Genomic DNA, 20,158 nt, shown 5'->3' on the forward strand with positions numbered 1-20,158 from the left:
TCAGCTGCAGTCATGATTTCTTCCTCTCTCCAGCGACAGCCCACCTGTCATGGTCCCTGTATATAGACATTCTGATGCAAAACTGGACGTGTATATAAGGGGATTTTTTAGACCATTGTCTATATGAATATATAGACATTCAAATATACACGTGCTATTGGAGATGCTCTTACTAGTATTACTCAAACAAGCATGAAACGCGTGCCGACAAACCTTTCTTCGCAGCACTTCCATCCAAATTGTAATCATCCACCCCCATCTTAACGTACGGTCCAGAAAGCCTCCGCCCCGAGGTGGCGAGGTGACTGCCCATGGGGTCGCTCACCAATGCGGCGGTGGAGGGGGCGGCCGCGGCGGCGGACTGGTCCGACGAGGCGCTGATCTACGTCAACGGCGTCCGCCGCCTGCTCCCAGATGGCCTCGCCCACCTCACCCTCCTCCAGTACCTCAGAGGTCGCTCCCCTTTCCCCTCCCCCCTTCCCAGTCTCACAACACTTGTACTCCCTCCGTTTTTATTTACTCTGCATATTAGAGTTGACGGAAGTCAAACTTTGTTAAGTCTCACCAAATATATAGAAAAGAATATAAATATTTACCATAAAAAATCTATATCATGTGAAAGTACATTCAACAATGAATCCAATGGTATTGACTTGTTATTGTATATGTTAATATTTTAGTCTATAAACTTTGTCAAAGTTTGCAAAGCTTGACTTTGACCAAAGCTAATATGCGGAGTAAATAAAAACGGAGGGAGTATGTAAGCAGTGTTGTACGACCTGTGCCGCGTTTCCTGCTCCTGAATCGTAAAATTGTTCATTGAGAGTCTGCCATTGTACCAGTAGAAAACCTTGCTGGCGTATGCTTGTTGTAGAGTAATTACATTATGGTGGAGGTACATTTTGTACAATTTTCTTTTTGCGGGTAGTTTGTTCAAAAATAGCAGCACATTGCGGGTTAATTTGGCTACATTGTGGCAATAGAAAACTTGCTGGGGTATACTTGTTTTAAAGCAACTGCATTGTTCTATTGGTACACTGTAGCAGTTAATTTGGAAGTGTGCTCTTACTGTAAAAATGAGACGGAACTGACAAACAGAGATAAATAGTGGAGGTACAGTACATCCATCCTCCTGCCTCCACGTCTTGTACACATCAAACTGAGCCTCAATGGACGTCATGGCATCATCGTAGTTAGTGACCGCCTTCTTCAAGCAGTCTCACCAGCATCCTCTGTCGTAGGCTGCTGCATTCGTCAGATTCAAGCCTTCAAGATATAGTAAAACTTAACAGTTGACACATAGTACCTGAATCATCTACATATGGTGGTTTGCTAACTATGCTCTAATTTCTGATTAGCTATGTATTGTAGATATCGGCTTTTGAGGAACAAAACTCGGATGTGGTGAAGGTGGATGTGGAGCCTGCACCGTCATGGTCTCATGCTATGATCAAAGTACAAGGAAATCACAGTGAGCATCTTATTCCTTCAACAAGTCATGTCATTCTCACTCTATCTAATTTGAGTTATTCTTGCTGAATGAAATGTTATTTAAAATACAAATTAGTTATTGATGAAATTTACACATATGCGCCTATATAGTTATAATAACCTCACCCTTTCCATACAGGAGGTGGCTTACCATATTCATTCCATCCCATTCCTCCAACCAAACACACAATGGAATCATCTATGGCTGTGTGCATCGCATGATGCAGAGGCCGGGGGTAATCCTCCTTTTCGAAAAAAAAAACATAATGGAATCATCCTGTTCCATTCCATCCCTCCAATCCAAATCTGGAATTGCTCCGTTCTTGGTACCAAACACTTAGATGGAACCGTTCCATTCCATTTCTTTCCATTCTCCAAGGGATGGAACCATTCCAATCCATTATACTTGGTTCCCTCACCAAACACATCCTAAAAAATCTGAGGTTCACATAGCAATGTGAAACAGATTCTGCAACACGTTCACCCTTATTGAGTCTGTATTCTTTCACATATAGCTTTGTTCTAGCTGAAACACAGCATGCATTCGCGAACTCTAGCTTGCTTGCATTTACAACATGTGGTGTTTAACTGTTATAGTGGTGTGCATTGCTAATGAACCATTTTAAGGGCAAATGTAAATCCTATATATTAACTGTTATGCATGTTTTGTGGTTATTGCCCATTTCTTGAATCTGAGCTCCATTTTGACCCAAATCATTACATTATTTAGGCACTTTGCAATAAATGCATGCTTGGCTCCACTTTATTCTTTGGAAGGAATGCACATAATCACAGTCAAGGGAATTGGAAATTGCCGGCGAGGTTTGCATCCAGTCCAGGTGATGCACTGTTTTTGATTGACTTGTAGGTATCCATGTGGCAGCTACTTCTGTTACTAATATGATCCTAACTAAGGTAAACAATATTATTGTTTTTAATTTATTTCCATACTAGCTGGTGAAATGGTGGATATGGAATCTATTAATGTTAGAGTATGTAATGGGCCTAATGGGCCTGGGCTGGCAGTATAGCCCGTTAGTCTTAGGGTTAATTAGAGATAAGGGCCGCTTGCTTAGGAGTCAAGTAAGCCTTGCTTGGGAGTCAAGTAAACCTCTCTATATAAAGAGAGGAGATGTATCAATCTAATCAAGCAAGAATTAAGAAGGAAATCCCTTCCCTCTTGCCCGACCAGGGCAAAAGGCCCCGGCCGGCCCTCTCGCGCCCTCCTTCTAGCAGCGCCATAACAATTTCTTGTGACGACTTCCAGGTGGTCATACACATGCACTCCTTTTGTCCAGGTGGTGTCCATGGGATCCAGGTGGCTGTACACGTGCCCGTCCGACGTGCGGATGGTGTCCACTTTTTGTTAAGGGGTCCAAAATAAAGCGTCCCAGTCCATTTCAAGTTGAGAGTAATAAAACAAGCCGAGATGTAAAAGGCTTGTTTTTAGGTGTTAGGTTTGTGTTGCGTCGAGTCATGGTTATAAGTTGGTTAGGCTGCAGCTCGAGGACAAGATGCATACCCAGGTGGGGTGTAGTGTTAGAGTACGTAATGGACCTAATGGGCCTGGGCTAGCAGTATAGCCCGTTAGTCTTAGGGTTAATTAGAGATAAGGGTCGCTTGCTTAGGGGTCAAGTAAGCCTTGCTTGGGAGTCAAGTAAACCTCTCTATATAAAGAGAGGAGATGTATCAATCTAATCAAGTAAGAATTAAGAAGGAAATCCCTTCCCTCTTGCCCGGCCGTGGGCAAAAAGGCCCCCGGCTGGCCCTCTCGCGCCCTCCTTCTAGCAGCGCCATAACAATTAAACTCTTCTATGATAATATGGTATTATGTCGGTCATGTTAGAGTGTTATATATGGCCACGTAATATCCCAATTGTATAAGGGGTTTTCTACATATTTACATACCCGCTCGTGCATATATATTGGAATATGACTTCATGAAAATACAAGTGACATATTTCCTCACAGGTTAAATGTTAAGACTTTTTAGCTGTAAAGCCTACCCATGCATATGCAGTAGGTGGGGTGTGGATTTGCAGTATGTCTGAATCTGACATGTGGTGTTAACCTATCTAGCTAATAGAGGCACCAAATTTACCATAAGAGTAGTAGTACACAGGTCAACTATGACTGGCAAAAATAGAAGAAACTGATGAACATGATTAAAAGCAATTTTGTTCAGAATAGGAAAAAATGCATTTCAACTGTATAATTTTTTACTTGACAGTTTATATTTTGATTGAACATGCCATATGATGTAATTAGGTCAACTGTCTCGAAATATGTGAAGTCGTCATGGAAACCCTACCCATTCATTAAGCTTGTTTACTGTCTCAGAGTTGATTACTTAGAATCCATTTCTTGAAAATGTGGACATGTATGAAGCTGTTACACTTCCATTTTGTGTTCATTTTTGACAGTCTACTGTATGCTGAGAACAAAAAGTGGAATTCTTAGCAAAATTCTTTCATCAGTTCCCGACATCCATTTCATACCTATTTTCCTCGTGATGGTCTATGACTCTACATCCATTACAGGAACGTTTAGCCAAGGCACATGGTTCACAATGTGGATTTTGCACCCCTGGTTTTGTGATGTCCATGTATGCGCTGCTGCGATCAAGTAAACAACGCCCTACTAAAGAGCAGATTGAAGATAGCCTTGCAGGAAATTTGTGTCGCTGTACTGGCTACAGACCAATAATAGATGCCTTCGGTGTTTTTGTGAAAACGGATGATTCCTTGTACACTGCTTCACCCTCGGAAAGTGCCAATGGCAAAGCTATCTGCCCTTCAACTGGGAAGCCATGTTTGTGCAGAAATGAGACATATGTCAATGGCAATGATTCTTCACTATTGTCTTCGGTTAAAACCTACTTACCTAGTTCATATAACGAAATTGATGGAAATGCATACAATGAGAAGGAACTCATTTTTCCTCCTGAACTTCAGTTGAGAAAAATTATGCCACTTAGACTGAATGGGTTCAACGGGATCAGGTGGTATAGACGTCTTAAACTAGACCAGCTACTGCAGTTGAAATCATGCTACCCAGAGGCAAAACTTATCATTGGTAACTCCGAAGTGGGAGTTGAAACAAAGTTCAAGAATGCTCAATATGGGGTCATGATCTCAGTTACCCATGTTCCAGAACTCCACACCCTTAAAGCAGAAGAGGATGGCTTAAGAATCGGTTCTGCAGTTAGACTTGCACAGCTCCAGGAGTTCCTAAAGAAGGTTATTGCAGAGCGTGGTTCTCTTCAAACTTCGTCTTGTTAGGCAATACTACGACAGCTAAAATGGTTTGCGGGAACGCAAATCAGGAATGTTGCTTCTGTTGGTGGTAACATTTGTACTGCTAGTCCAATATCAGACCTAAATCCACTTTGGATGTCTACAGGTGCAACATTCCAGATAATTGATGTTAACAACAATGTTAGGACCACCATTGCAAAAGATTTCTTTCTTGGTTACCGTAAAGTTGATTTAAAGGATGATGAAGTATTGCTATCTGTTATACTACCATGGACAAGGCCATTTGAGTATGTCAAAGAATTTAAACAGGCTCATAGGAGGCAGGATGACATTGCTTTGGTGAATGCTGGAATGCGTGTGCATATAACAGAAGCTGAAGGAAACTGGATAGTATCTGATGTCTCTATCGTCTATGGAGGGGTAGCTCCGGTTCCACTCACAGCTGGAAAAACTGAAAGTTTCCTTGTTGGAAAGAAGTTGGACTATGGATTGTTGGATGAGGCCTTTAATTTGTTAAAAGAGGACATTCCACTAGCAGAGAATGCACCAGGTGGAATGGTTGAATTTCGCAGTTCACTTACTTTGAGTTTCTTTTTCAAATTTTTCCTTTATGTGACACATGAGTTGAACACTAAAGGATTGTCGGAGGGGCTGGATATAGCTAATATGCCAGCCATACAGTCTTACACTAGGCCTGTTACAATTGGAACTCAAGGTTATGAATTAGTGCGACAAGGGACTGCCGTGGGTCAACCAATGGTTCATTTGTCAGCTATGCTTCAGGTATTATTAATGTTTTAGCATTTTACAGAATCTAAGTTTTAAATTGTGTCATCCTTGCTTCAAATCAGAATACATGGAAATTTTCCTGGTCAAACCACTTCCATGAGGAGTACCTGTACTTTTAGGCATCTTGTAGTTCCTGGTGTCGGAGGTACAATATTTCTCCCATTTTCATCACCTCTACAACTTGCTGCTTGGAAAACATCATGTCTTCTTTCTTGCTTACATTTGTTGTGTTTGGGATTCTTTTGGACAAAACGCACTTTGGGGACCTGGTCTCTGTCTAATCCCCTGGGCGCCTTTCAGTTCCACATGTAAACTTCGTTTTCATTAGCCGCTGCTGGGAGCTTGTGAAAAAATAAAGTTCAGTTTGGACCTTGGCTTAAATGTCAGATCTCTCCTGATATTATTTTTTTCTGCTTTATTAGATCTCCAATTCAGCCATGCCGTGAATCTCTTGCTTTTTGACGGCATTGATACCAAGGCAGCATCAAACTTGTTTTGCTATCTGGAATGTGAATCAGATCTTTGACCACATCATGCTAGCCAAATAATCCTGTCTTTCCTCTGTGTTCTATTTTTCTGCCAAACTCAATGTTTTATACCTGAGGCCAGGGTTTTGTTAATTAGATATCTGGGATCAGATCCAAACCAATGTATATGGAAGTTGAATTCAAAGTGGGCTAGGTGGGTGAATCGGACAATCCGAAGCTGGTTTACACAAACTGGAACCCAGTTGGTTCTGCTTTCTCAGCTAGTTTTCGTCTTGTTTTTTGTTACTATAATGTTCTTTTATAAAATCTTTCTTTCTGGACCACACATTCAAATGCATGCCATTTTTATTAGAAGCGCGCCAAAATGATGCAAAATACAACACCTCCAGATGGAAGAAACAACAAACGTTTTTAACAATTAACGACTTAATTAACTAACTAACTATAAAAGCGGGGGGTTGTTTTGTTATATTTTATTTCGTGACTTGCTAGATCATCCAATATTCTAGGTGACTGGTGAGGCAGAATATGTTGATGACACACCGACACCCCCGAATACATTGCATGCTGCTCTGGTACTGAGTAAGGAGGCTCACGCTCGCATTTTGTCTATTGATGATTCAGTTGCCAAATGTTCCCCTGGGTTCGCTGGTCTCTTCCTCTCAAAAGATGTTCCCGGTGCTAACAATATTGGGCCAATTAGATTCCTCCAAAAAAAGAATATTGGGCCAATTATCCATGATGGGGAGGTTTTTGCATCTGATGTCATTACTTGTGTTGGCCAGGTATATCTGTTGGATCTTATATTTTAGTCGTACATGTTTTGATATGACTTGGGAGGTGGAATGTCCCGCGTCTTTGTTATTTTGTCAAATTACACCTTTCTCTTCTCATTGGCAGATCATCGGAATCGTTGTGGCAGACACCCATGATAATGCAAAAGCTGCTGCAAATAAAGTAAATATCAAGTATTCTGAGCTGCCAGCAATCCTCTCAATAGAGGAAGCTATCAAAGCTGGTAGTTTTCATCCACATACCACGAGATGCCTTTCGAAAGGGGATGTTGAACTATGTTTTGCATCCAATACATGCGATAAAATTATAGAAGGAGAAGTTCGAGTCGGAGGTCAAGAGCACTTCTACATGGAACCTCAATGCACTCTTGTCTGGCCAGTTGATTCTGGAAATGAAATTCATATGATCTCATCTACTCAAGTATGCTCTGTTCTTTAATTTTAAATTTATAATGTGAATTTCATATGTCGATAATATGTTTGATGCTCCCAAAGCAATAGCTTCTTTATGAACGAAACACCAATTTAGAAACGAACCACAAATCTAACGAGAAATGTACATTTTGTGCCTTCTTTGTGTTCTTTTATTGAGAAATGACACACACTTTGGTGCTTGCTCGGAAAAAAAGTAATAGCTTATTCTGAAATAAGTAATAATCTAGAAAAAGGAGTATGAAACTCAGGCTCACCTAGAGATACTGCAAAGCAATACCTTCTCTTCTAAGTGTCAGGTTAAGAGGTAGGGGTAGAGGAGGTGGGACCCACTGTAACTAGTGCTTCTGCTTATTATGGGCTATAGCCCAGCATCTGGTGCGGTCCATTTTTTCAGTAGGCTTCACTTCTAAGGATTTGTATATTACATAGTACCTAGTCACCTAATGACTCGGTGCCAGTAATTTTTATTTAGGTCACTAAAGTAGTGACCTAAAAGGTCTTATATTAGTTTACAGAGGCTGTACAAAATAAGCCTCATGTGTATCACATGTACCAAAGGTTCATCACAGAGTTCTTTCGTCGAAGAGAAGTGCGTCAAAGTTGAGTGCCTGTCTTGGTTCAGTTTGTTCAGACCTTGGCAGTTTTCAGCTAAATGTTTTTCCAGTACAAATTGTAGTATTGTCTTTCCTGCCCTTATTTTTGTGAGTTCACTTGTCTATTTTTACCAGTGTCTTGTGTCATGTTTGTTCAACATTGCATATGCACTCAGTCTTATATATAGTATTATTTGACTAAATGTTATTTATCTTAAGGCTCCCCATACGCATCAGAAGTATGTTGCGAATGTTCTTGGTCTTCCACTATCAAAAGTTGTTTGCAAGACTAAGCGTATTGGTGGCGGATTTGGAGGAAAAGAAACTAGATCAGTAATATTTGTTGCGGCAGCGTCCGTAGCTTCCTATTGTCTAAGAAGGCCAGTAAAGATTGTTTTGGATAGGGATGTTGACATGATGACAACTGGACAAAGGCACAGGTTTTTGGGGAAATATAAGGTATGGAGTTTAAACAGTCCATTCCTTTCAGCCAAATGTGATGTTGCATCAATAAAACTGTTAGTGTACAGAGTCGCATAGAACCTGTTGTCCATGTCCATCTGAGTGTGTTGTAACTTGTAAGCTTGCATGTTGCGAACCTAGTATGAGACTATGAGTACATGTAGATTCAAATAGAGTATGACTAGGTACTAGGTAGAGGTATGAGACTATGAGTACATGTATATAAGCAGCGGTAGTCATCAAGTTGTAAACATTAGAAAAATACAAAAGCCGTAGAAGAAATACGAGGCATGATATGTGCCGCTGGCCAATGTCAAGTTGTTGCATTCGTGTGTGTGTGTTATGGACTGTTGTGGAACACACACCTAATCAGAGAGGAGTCGAAGGTGAGAGAAGGGGAAGAAATTGGAATTTCTGGTCGGGGCAACCTCATCCATTCATCCTCAGTACAGATATTTACAGAGCTTCACTTTTACACATAAGACCTCTAGCTTTCCTATTATACAACAAGAGTAACGACACTCCCCCTCAAGATGGGGCGAAGATGTCAATAAGCCCCATCTTGTTACAAATCCTCATAAATGATATAACAGCTATCCCTTTTGTTAATACATCTGCAAGCTGATCTACTGACCTAACATAACTAATTTGGAATAACCTTTCATCTAATTTCTTCCGAATAAGGTGCCTATCTATCTCAATATGTTTAGTTCTATCATGATAAATAGGGTTGTTCACTATGTTAATTGTGGCCTGATTATCACAATATACCTGAATAGGTGCACCACTGCACAACTGCAACTCCGTTAGCAATGTTTTTAGCCACATCAGTTCACACAACCCTGAAGCCATTAACCTAAACTCCGCTTCCACTGTCGAGCGAGCTACCACACTCTGCTTCTTACTTCTCCAACTAACCAAATTTCCTCCAACAAACATGCAGTAGCCCGAAGTTGAACGCCTATCATCTAAGCATCCAGCCCAGTCCGCATCTGTGTACCCCTCGATTCTCAGATGTCCATGATTAGTGAACAGGATTCCCTTCCCAGGACAACTCTTTAAGTACCTTAGAATTCTATTCGCAACATCTAAGTGGCTAGTTCTAGGGTCATGCATGTATCTGCTTACAATACTAACAGCATATGCTATATCTGGTCTCGTATGTGACAAATAGATTAACCGCCCAACTAGCCTTTGGTATTGGTACCTATCAACGGGATCACCGTCATCTGCAGAGATCCGATGATTCTGTTCTATTGGTGTGACTGCAGGTTTGCATCCTAACATCCATGTCTCCTCAAGTAAATCAAGCACATATTTTCTTTGTGAGAGATAAATACCTTTTGGGCCATATGCAACTTCGATTCCCAAGAAGTAGTGGAGAATCCCATATCCTTGACTTCAAACGACTTTGCTAACATCTTCTTCAACTGAGATATCTCCACCTCATTGTTACCTGTAATCACAATGTCATCTACATAAACAAGAAGTATAGTAATGTAATCGCACTGGCATTTAAAGAATAGGGTATGATCTTCATTGCTTTGCCGATAACCCATGGAACAGATTTCCTTTCGAAACCTTCCGAACCATGCCCTAGGAGACTGTTTTAGTCCATACAGAGACTTTGTTAACCGACACACTTTACCCTCTGTTTCCCGGCTTCTAAACCTAGGAGGAATTTCCATATATACTGTTGGGGAACGTAGTAATTTCAAAAAATTTCCTACGCACACGCAAGATCATGGTGATGCATAGCAACGAGAGGGGAGAGTGTGATCTACGTACCCTTGTAGACCGACAGCGGAAGCGTTAGCACAACGCGGTTGATGTAGTCGTACGTCTTCACGGCCCGACCGATCAAGCACCGAAACTACGGCACCTCTGAGTTTTAGCACACGTTCAGCTCGATGACGATCCCCGGACTCCGATCCAGCAAAGTGTCGGGGAAGAGTTCCGTCAGCACGACGGCGTGGTGATGATCTTGATGTTCTACCGTCGCAGGGCTTCGCCTAAGCACCGCTACAATATTATCGAGGATTATGGTGGAAGGGGGTACCGCACACGGCTAAGAATAAGATCACGTGGATCAACTTGTGTCTCTGGGGTGCCCTTGCCTCCGTATATAAAGGATCCAAGGGGGGTGCGGCCGGCCCTAGAAGGAGGCGTGCAGGAGCAGTCCTACTCCTACCAGGAGTAGGACTCCCCTCCCTTTCCTTGTCCAAGTAGGAGAGGGGGAAGGAAGGGAGAGAGGAGAGGGGGGCGCCGCCCCTCCCTCCTTGTCCAATTCGGACTAGGGGGAGAGGGGGGGCGCGGCCTGCCCTGGCAGCCCCTCCTCTTCTCCACTTTAGGCCCATGAGGCCCCTTAACCCCCTGGGGGGTTCCGGTAACCCCCGGTGCTCCGGTTTTATCCGAAACTTCCTCGGAACACTTCCGGTGTCCGAATATAGCCGTCCAATATATCAATCTTTATGTCTCGACCATTTCGAGACTCCTCGTTATGTCCGTGATCATATCCGGGACTCCGAACTGACTTCGGTACATCGAAACTCATAAACTCATAATATAACTGTCATCGAAACTTTAAGCGTGCGGACCCTACGGGTTCGAGAACAATGTAGACATGACCGAGACACGTCTCCGGTCAATAACCAATAGCGGAACCTGGATGCTCATATTGGCTCCCACATATTCTACGAAGATCTTTATCGGTCAGACCGCATAACAACATACGTTGTTCCCTTTGTCATCGGTATGTTACTTGCCCGAGATTCGATCGTCGGTATCTCAATACCTAGTTCAATCTCGTTACCGGAAAGTCTCTTTACTCGTTTCGTAATACATCATCTTGCAACTAACTCATTAGTTGTAATGCTTGCAAGGCTTTATGTGATGTGCATTACCGAGAGGGCCCAGAGATACCTCTCCGACATTCGGAGTGACAAATCCTAATCTCGAAATACGCCAACCCAACATGTACCTTTGGAGACACCTGTAGAGCATCTTTACAATCACCCATTTACGTTGTGACGTTTGGTAGCACACAAAGTGTTCTTCCGGCAAACGGGAGTTGCATAATCTCATAGTCATAGGAACATGTATAAGTCATGAAGAAAGCAATAGCAACATACTAAACGATCGGGTGCTAAGCTAATGGAATGGGTCATGTCAATCAGATCATTCACCTAATGATGTGATCCCGTTAATCAAATAACAACTCTTTGTCCATGGTTAGGAAACATAACCATCTTTGATTAACGAGCTAGTCAAGTAGAGGCATACTAGTGACACTCTGTTTGTCTATGTATTCACACATGTATTATGTTTCCGGTTAATACATTTCTAGCATGAATAATAAACATTTATCATGATGTAAGGAAATAAATAATAACTTTATTATTGCCTCTAGGGCATATTTCCTTCAGTCTCCCACTTGCACTAGAGTCAATAATCTAGATTACACAGTAATGATTCTAACACCCATGGAGCCTTGGTGCTGATCATGTTTTTCTCGTGGAAGAGGCTTAGTCAACGGGTCTGCAACATTCAGATCCGTATGTATCTTGCAAATCTCAATGTCTCCCACCTAGACTAGATCCCGGATGGAATTGAAGCGTCTCTTGATGTGCTTGGTTCTCTTGTGAAATCTGGATTCCTTTGCCAAGGCAATTGCACCAGTATTGTCACAAAAGATTTTCATTGGACCCGATGCACTAGGTATGACACCTAGATCGGATATGAACTCCTTCATCCAGACTCCTCCATTTGCTGCTTCCGAAGCAGCTATGTATTCCGCTTCACACGTAGATCCCGCCACGACGCTTTGTTTAGAACTGCACCAACTGACAGCTCCACCGTTTAATGTAAACACGTATCTGGTTTGCAATTTAGAATCGTCCGGATCAGTGTCAAAGCTTGCATCAACGTAACCATTTACGATGAGCTCTTTGTCACCTCCATAAACGAGAAACATATCCTTAGTCCTTTTCAGGTATTTCAGGATGTTCTTGACCGCTGTCCAGTGATCCACTCCTGGATCACTTTGGTACCTCCCTGCTAGACTTATAGCAAGGCACACATCAGGTCTGGTACACAGCATTGCATACATGATAGAGCCTATGGCTGAAGCATAGGGAACATCTTTCACTTTCTCTCTATCTTCTGCAGTGGTCGGGCATTGAGTCTTACTCAACTTCACACCTTGTAACACAGGCAAGAACCCTTTCTTTGCTTGATCCATTTTGAATTTCTTCAAAACTTTGTCAAGGTATGTGCTTTGTGAAAGTCCAATTAAGCGTCTTGATCTATCTCTATAGATCTTAATGCCTAATATGTAAGCAGCTTCACCGAGGTCTTTCATTGAAAAACTCTTATTCAAGTATCCCTTTATGCTATCCAGAAATTCTATATCATTTCCAATCAGTAATATGTCATCCACATATAATATCAGAAATGCTACAGAGCTCCCACTCACTTTCTTGTAAATACAGGCTTCTCCAAAAGTCTGTATAAAACCAAATGCTTTGATCACACTATCAAAGCGTTTATTCCAACTCCGAGAGTCTTGCACCAGTCCATAAATGGATCGCTGGAGCTTGCACACTTTGTTAGCTCCCTTTGGATCGACAAAACCTTCTGGTTGCATCATATACAATTCTTCTTCCAGAAATCCATTCAGGAATGCAGTTTTGACATCCATCTGCCAAATTTCATAATTATAAAATGCGGCAATTTCTAACATGATTCGGATAGACTTAAGCATCGCTACGGGTGAGAAGGTCTCATCTAGTCAATCCCGTGAACTTGCCGAAAACCTTTTGCGACAAGTCGAGCTTTGTAGACAGTAACATTACCGTCAGCGTCAGTCTTCTTCTTGAAGATCCATTTATTCTCAATTGCTTGCCGATCATTGGGCAAGTTAACCAAAGTCCATACTTTGTTCTCATACATGGATCCCATCTCAGATTTCATGGCTTCAAGCCATTTTGCGGAATCTGGCTCACCATCGCTTCTTCATAGTTCGTAGGTTCATCATGATCTAGTAGCATGACTTCCAGAACAGGATTACCGTACCACTCTGGTGCGGATCTCACTCTGGTTGATCTACGAGGTTCAGTAGTATCTTGTTCTGAAGTTTCAGGATCATCATCATTAGCTTCCTCACTAACTGGTGTAGGTGTCACAGAAACAGGTTTCTGTGATGTACTACTTTCCAATAAGGGAGTAGGTACAGTTACCTCGTCAAGTTCTACTTTCCTCCCACTCACTTCTTTCGAGAGAAACTCCTTCTGCAGAAAGTTTCCGAATTTAGCAACAAAAGTCTTGCCTTCGGATCTGTGATAGAAGGTGTATCCAATAGTTTCCTTTGGATATCCTATGAAGACACATTTCTCCGATTTGGGTTCGAGCTTATCAGGTTGAAGTTTTTTCACATAAGCATCGCAGCCCCAAACTTTCAGAAACGACAACTTTGGTTTCTTGCCAAACCACAGTTCATAAGGCGTCGTCTCAACGGATTTTGATGGTGCCCTATTTAACGTGAATGCGGCCGTCTCTAGAGCGTATCCCCAAAACGATAGCGGTAAATCAGTAAGAGACATCATAGATCGCACCATATCTAGTAAAGTACGATTATGACGTTCGGACACACCATTACGCTGTGGTGTTCCGGGTGGCGTGAGTTGCGAAACTATTCCACAATTTTTCAAAGGTATACCAAACTCGTAACTCAAATATTCTCCTCCACGATCAGATCGTAGGAATTTTATTTTCTTGTTACGATGATTTTCAACTTCACTCTGAAATTCTTTGAACTTCTCAAACGTTTCAGACTTATGTTTCATTAAGTAGATATACCCATATCTGCTTAAGTCATCTGTGAAGGTGAGAAAATAACGATATCCGCCACGAGCCTCAACATTCATCGGACCACATACATCTGTATGTATGATTTCCAATAAATCTGTTGCTCTCTCCATAGTACCGAAGGACGGTGTTTTTGTCATCTTACCCATAAGTCACGGTTTGCAAGTACCAAGTGATTCATAATCAAGTGGTTCCAAAAGCCCATCAGTATGGAGTTTCTTCATGCGCTTTATACCGATATGACCTAAACGGCAGTGCCACAAATAAGTTGCACTATCATTATCAACTCTGCATCTTTTGGCTTCAACATTATGAATATGTGTGTCACTACTTAATAAGAATAGACCACTCTTTAAGGGTGCATGCCCATAAAAGATGTTACTCATGTAAATAGAACAACCATTATTCTCTGATTTAAATGAATAACCGTCTCGCATCAAACAAGATCCAGATGTAATGTTCATGCTTAACGCTGGCACCAAATAACAATTATTTAGGTCTAATATTAATCCCGAAGGTAGGTGTAGAGGTAGCGTGCCGACTGCGATCACATCGACTTTGGAACCATTTCCCACGCGCATCATCACCTCGTCCTTAGCCAATCTTCGCTTAATCCGTAGTCCCTGTTTCGAGTTGCAAAATATTAGCAACAGAACCAGTATCAAATACCCAGGTGCTACTCCGAGCATTAGTAAGGTACACATCAATAACATGTATATCACATATACCTTTGTTCACCTTGCCATCCTTCTTATCCGCCAAATACTTGGGGCAGTTCCGCTTCCAGTGACCAGTCTGCTTGCAGTAGAAGCACTTAGTTTCAGGCTTAGGTCCAGGTTTGGGTTTCTTCTCTTGAGTAGCAACTTGCTTGCTGTTCTTTTTGAAGTTCCCCTTCTTCTTCCCTTTACCCTTTTTCTTGAAACTAGTGGTCTTGTTGACCATCAACACTTGATGCTCCTTCTTGATTTCTACCTCCGCAGCTTTCAGCATTGTAAAGAGCTCGGGAATAGTCTTATTCATCCCTTGCATATTATAGTTCATCACGAAGCTCTTGTAGCTTGGTGGTAGTGATTGGAGAATTTTGTCAATGACGCAATCATCCGGAAGATTAACTCCCAATTGAATCAAGTGATTATTATACCCAGACATTTTGAGTATATGCTCACTGACAGAACTGTTCTCCTCCATCTTGCAGCTATAGAACTTATTGGAGACTTCATATCTCTCAATCCGGGCATTTGCTTAAAATATTAACTTCAACTCCTGGAACATCTCATATGCTCCATGACGTTCAAAACGTCGTTGAAGTTCCGATTCTAAGCCGTAAAGCATGGCACACTGAACTATCGAGTAGTCATCAGCTTTCCTCTGCCAGACGTTCATAACATCTGGTGTTGCTCCAGCAGCAGGCCTGGCACCCAGCGGTGCTTCCAGGACATAATTCTTCTGTGCAGCAATGAGGATAATCCTCAAGTTACGGACCCAGTCCGTGTAATTGCTACCATCATCTTTCAACTTTGCTTTCTCAAGGAACGCATTAAAATTGAACGGAACAACAGCACGTGCCATCTATCTACAATCAAGCATAAACAAGCAAGATACTATCAGGTACTAAGTTTCATGATAAATTTAAGTTCAATTAATTTACTTAAAGAACTCCCACTTAGATAGACATCCCTCTAATCCTCTAAGTGATTACGTGATCCAAATCAACTAAACCATGTCCGATCATCACGTGAGATGGAGTAGTTTCATTGGTGAACATCACTATGTTGATCATATCTACTATATGATTCATGCTTGACCTTTCGGTCTCCGTGTTCTGAGGCCATATTTGTATATGCTTGGCTCGTCAAGTATAACCTGAGTATTCCGCGTGTGCAACTGTTTTGCACCCGTTGTATTTGAACGTAGAGCCTATCACACCCGATCATCACGTGGTGTCTCAGCACGAAGAACTTTCGCAACGGTGCATACTCAGGGAGAACACTTCTTGATAATTAGTGAGAGATCATCTTATAATGCTACCGTCAATCAAAGCAAGATAAGATGCATAAAAGATAAACATCACATGCAATCAATATAAGTGATATGATATGGCCATCATCATCTTGTGCTTGTGATCTCCATCTTCGAAGCACCGTCGTGATCACCATCGGCACCGGCGCGACACCTTGATCTCCATCGTAGCATCGTTGTCGTCTCACCAATCTTATGCTTCCATGACTATCGCTACCGCTTAGTGATAAAGTAAAGCATTACAGCGCGATTGCATTGCATACAATAAAGCGACAACCATATGGCTCCTGGCAGTTGCCGATAACTCGGTTACAAAACATGATCATCTCATACAATAAAATTTAGCATCATGTCTTGACCATATCACATCACAACATGCCCTGCAAAAACAAGTTAGACGTCCTCTACTTTGTTGTTGCAAGTTTTACGTGGCTGCTACGGGCTTAAGCAAGAACCAATCTTACCTACGCATCAAAACCACAACGATAGTTTGTCAAGTTGGTGCTGTTTTAACCTTCGCAAGGACCGGGCATAGCCACACTCGGTTCAACTAAAGTTAGAGAAACTGTCACCCGCAAGCCATCTCTATGCAAAGCACGTCGGGAGAATCGGTCTCGCGTAAGCGTACGCGTAATGTCGGTCCGGGCCGCTTCGTCCAACAATACCGCCGAACCAAAGTATGACATGCTGGTAAGCAGTATGACTTATATCGCCCACAACTCACTTCTGTTCTACTCGTGCATATAACATCAACATATAAAACATAGGCTCGGATGCCACTGTTGGGGAACGTAGTAATTTCAAAAAAATTCCTACGCACACGCAAGATCATGGTGATACATAGCAACGAGAGGGGAGAGTGTGATCTACGTACCCTTGTAGACCGACAGCGGAAGCGTTAGCACAACGCGGTTGATGTAGTCGTACGTCTTCACGGCTCGACCGATCAAGCACCGAAACTACGGCACCTCCGAGTTTTAGCACACGTTCAGCTCGATGACGATCCCCGGACTCCGATCCAGCAAAGTGTCGGGGAAGAGTTCCGTCAGCACGACGGCGTGGTGACGATCTTGATGTTCTACCGTCGCAGGGCTTCGCCTAAGCACCGCTACAATATTATCGAGGATTATGGTGGAAGGGGGCACCGCACACAGCTAAGAATAAGATCACGTGGATCAACTTATGTCTCTGGGGTGCCCCTTGCCTCCGTATATAAAGGATCCAAGGGGGGGTGCGACCGGCCCTAGAAGGAGGCACGCAGGAGGAGTCCTACTCCTACCAGGAGTAGGACTCCCCTCCCTTTCCTTGTCCAAGTAGGAGAGGGGGAAGGAAGGGAGAGAGGAGAGGGGGGGGCGCCCCTCCCTCCTTGTCCAATTCGGACTAGGGGGAGAGGGGGCGCGCGGCCTGCCCTGGCAGCCCGTCCTCTTCTCCACTTTAGGCCCATGAGGCCCATTAACCCCCTGGGGGGTTCCGGTAACCCCCGGTGCTCCGGTTTTATCCGAAACTTCCTCGGAACACTTCCGGTGTCCGAATATAGCCGTCCAATATATCAATCTTTATGTCTCGACCATTTCGAGACTCCTCGTTATGTCCGTGATCATATCCGGGACTCTGAACTGACTTCGGTACATCAAAACTCATAAACTCATAATATAACTGTCATCGAAACTTTAAGCGTGCGGACCCTACGGGTTCGAGAACAATGTAGACATGACCGAGACACGTCTCCCGTCAATAACCAATAGCGGAACCTGGATGCTCATATTGGCTCCCACATATTCTACGAAGATCTTTATCGGTTAGACCGCATAACAACATACGTTGTTCCCTTTGTCATCGGTATGTTACTTGCCCGAGATTCGATCGTCGGTATCTCAATACCTAGTTCAATCTCGTTACCGGCAAGTCTCTTTACTCGTTTCATAACACATCATCTTGCAACTAACTCATTAGTTGTAATGCTTGCAAGGCTTTATATGATGTGCATTACCGAGAGGGCCCAGAGATACCTCTCCGACATTCGGAGTGACAAATCCTAATCTCGAAATACGCCAACCCAACATGTACCTTTGGAGACACCTGTAGAGCACCTTTATAATCACCCATTTACGTTGTGACGTTTGGTAGCACACAAAGTGTTCCTCCGGCAAACGGGAGTTGCATAATCTCATAGTCATAGGAACATGTATAAGTCATGAAGAAAGCAATAGCAACATACTAAACGATCGGGTGCTAAGCTAATGGAATGGGTCATGTCAATCAGATCATTCACCTAATGATGTGATCCCGTTAATCAAATAACAACTTTTTGTCCATGGTTAGGAAACATAACCATCTTTGATTAACGAGCTAGTCAAGTAGAGGCATACTAGTGACACTCTGTTTGTCTATGTATTCACACATGTATTATGTTTCCGGTTAATACATTTCTAGCATGAATAATAAACATTTATCATGATGTAAGGAAATAAATAATAACTTTATTATTGCCTCTAGGGCATATTTCCTTCATATACCTCCTCTTGCAGATCTCCATGGAGAAAAGCATTTTTAACATCCATCTGGAACAATTTCCACTTTTGATTTGCAGCTATCGAGATTAATGTCCTGATAGTACTCAATTTCGCCACTGGAGCAAACGCTTCATCATAATCCACTCCATAAGTTTGACTATACCCTTTTGCAACTAGCCTAGCCTTACATCTTTCCACCTTACCCTCTGGAGTTTGTTTAACTGTAAATACCCATTTACAACCCACAACTTTCTTATCTACAGGGAGAGAAGTAAGTACCCATGTTTGGTTCTTATCAAGTGCTGCCATTTCCTCTAACATTGCCGCCCTCCATTCTGGGTATTGCTTCACTTCCTGCCAGTCACGTGGTATAGGTAAAGTTGAATCCAAGGAAGCTATAAATGACTTATACAAAGGCCCAATAGAACTGTATGTAACATAATTAGAGACATCATATGGGGCTAATTTAGAGGGCAATTTTCCAGCAATAGTGCGAGGCTGCTTTCTAAGGGCAATGGGAACATTTAAGTCATCATAAGCAAGAGGAGGTATACCATCGCTTGTGGAGACCGGTAGTGGAGTATGAGATGAAGCTGATGGTTGTGAACTGGAATCATGCCCGTCGGATTGAACTTGAGCTTCTGAATCATCCTCCGCTGGACTAATTTCCTCCCCCTGCACATGTTCTTCCTCAGTTTGATGTCTCTGCGTATACACCCGCAGATTTTGTTCTTCATTTGGTCTTGCCCACCGCATAACTTCAGTTGATGTATTTTGTCTCTCCCCTTGCATAGTTCGTCCTGGTTCTCCTTCTATAAGATCCACATCTATATTATCATTTCTGTCTTCCAATGGTATTACTCCAACCACCATTTCTCTTGATGGTGTAGAATTGCTCTCTTCTCCTTCTTTTTCTCCCCATGTCCCGTTGTCCAGATCTGAAACATCACTAGAAAACAGATCAGGAAAGACATCGGTTAAATCATCAGGTTCCCCATAAAATGGTACTTGTTCCCTGAAGATTACATCCATACTCACAAACATTCGTTTTTCTGATGGACACCAACACTTATAGCCTTTCTGCTTCCCAGAATACCCCACAAACACACACTTCACAGCCCTTGGATCTAACTTTCCAACAGATGGCATGTAATCTTTCACAAAACACACACACCCGAACACCTTTGGTGGAACCACATATGTAGTCCTACCTGTCAGACACTCTATTGGAGTTTTGTAACCAAGAACTCTAGATGGCATTCTGTTCATCAAGTATGCAGCAGTCATTACTGCCTCACTCCACAGAAATTTTGGAACATTCATGGCCATCATGATACACCATGTAATCTCTAAGAGATGCCTATTTTTTCTCTCAGCCAAGCCATTCTGTTCAGAGGTACCAGGACAAGTAGTTTGATGAATAATTCCAAAGCTTGATAAATATTCGTCAAA

The 20,158-nt window shown here is 42.5% G+C and overlaps 2 protein-coding genes across 2 annotated transcripts; one reads left to right on the top strand and one right to left on the bottom strand.

Moving 5' to 3' along the window:
• The first annotated feature begins 311 nt into the window (after window positions 1-311).
• LOC125530457 (xanthine dehydrogenase-like) lies at window positions 312-7,258 on the top strand. The gene is made up of 8 exons (XM_087529775.1): window positions 312-453; window positions 2,360-2,406; window positions 3,915-3,920; window positions 4,032-4,746; window positions 4,894-5,531; window positions 6,535-6,810; window positions 6,926-7,043; window positions 7,200-7,258. The coding sequence occupies exons 1-8, from the start codon at window positions 312-314 to the stop codon at window positions 7,256-7,258; spliced, it is 2,001 nt and encodes a 666-aa protein (XP_087385901.1).
• An 11,743-nt stretch (window positions 7,259-19,001) lies between these two features.
• LOC147963963 (uncharacterized) lies at window positions 19,002-19,855 on the bottom strand. The gene is made up of 2 exons (XM_087527217.1): window positions 19,261-19,855; window positions 19,002-19,060 (listed from the first exon to the last, which is right to left on the bottom strand). The coding sequence occupies exons 1-2, from the start codon at window positions 19,853-19,855 to the stop codon at window positions 19,002-19,004; spliced, it is 654 nt and encodes a 217-aa protein (XP_087383343.1).
• Between the last annotated feature and the right edge of the window lie 303 nt (window positions 19,856-20,158).

Source organism: Triticum urartu, chromosome 6A (assembly GCF_056163025.1).
Source record: "Triticum urartu cultivar PI428250 chromosome 6A, HENAU_Tu73, whole genome shotgun sequence".
Taxonomy (NCBI): Eukaryota; Viridiplantae; Streptophyta; class Magnoliopsida; order Poales; family Poaceae; genus Triticum; species Triticum urartu.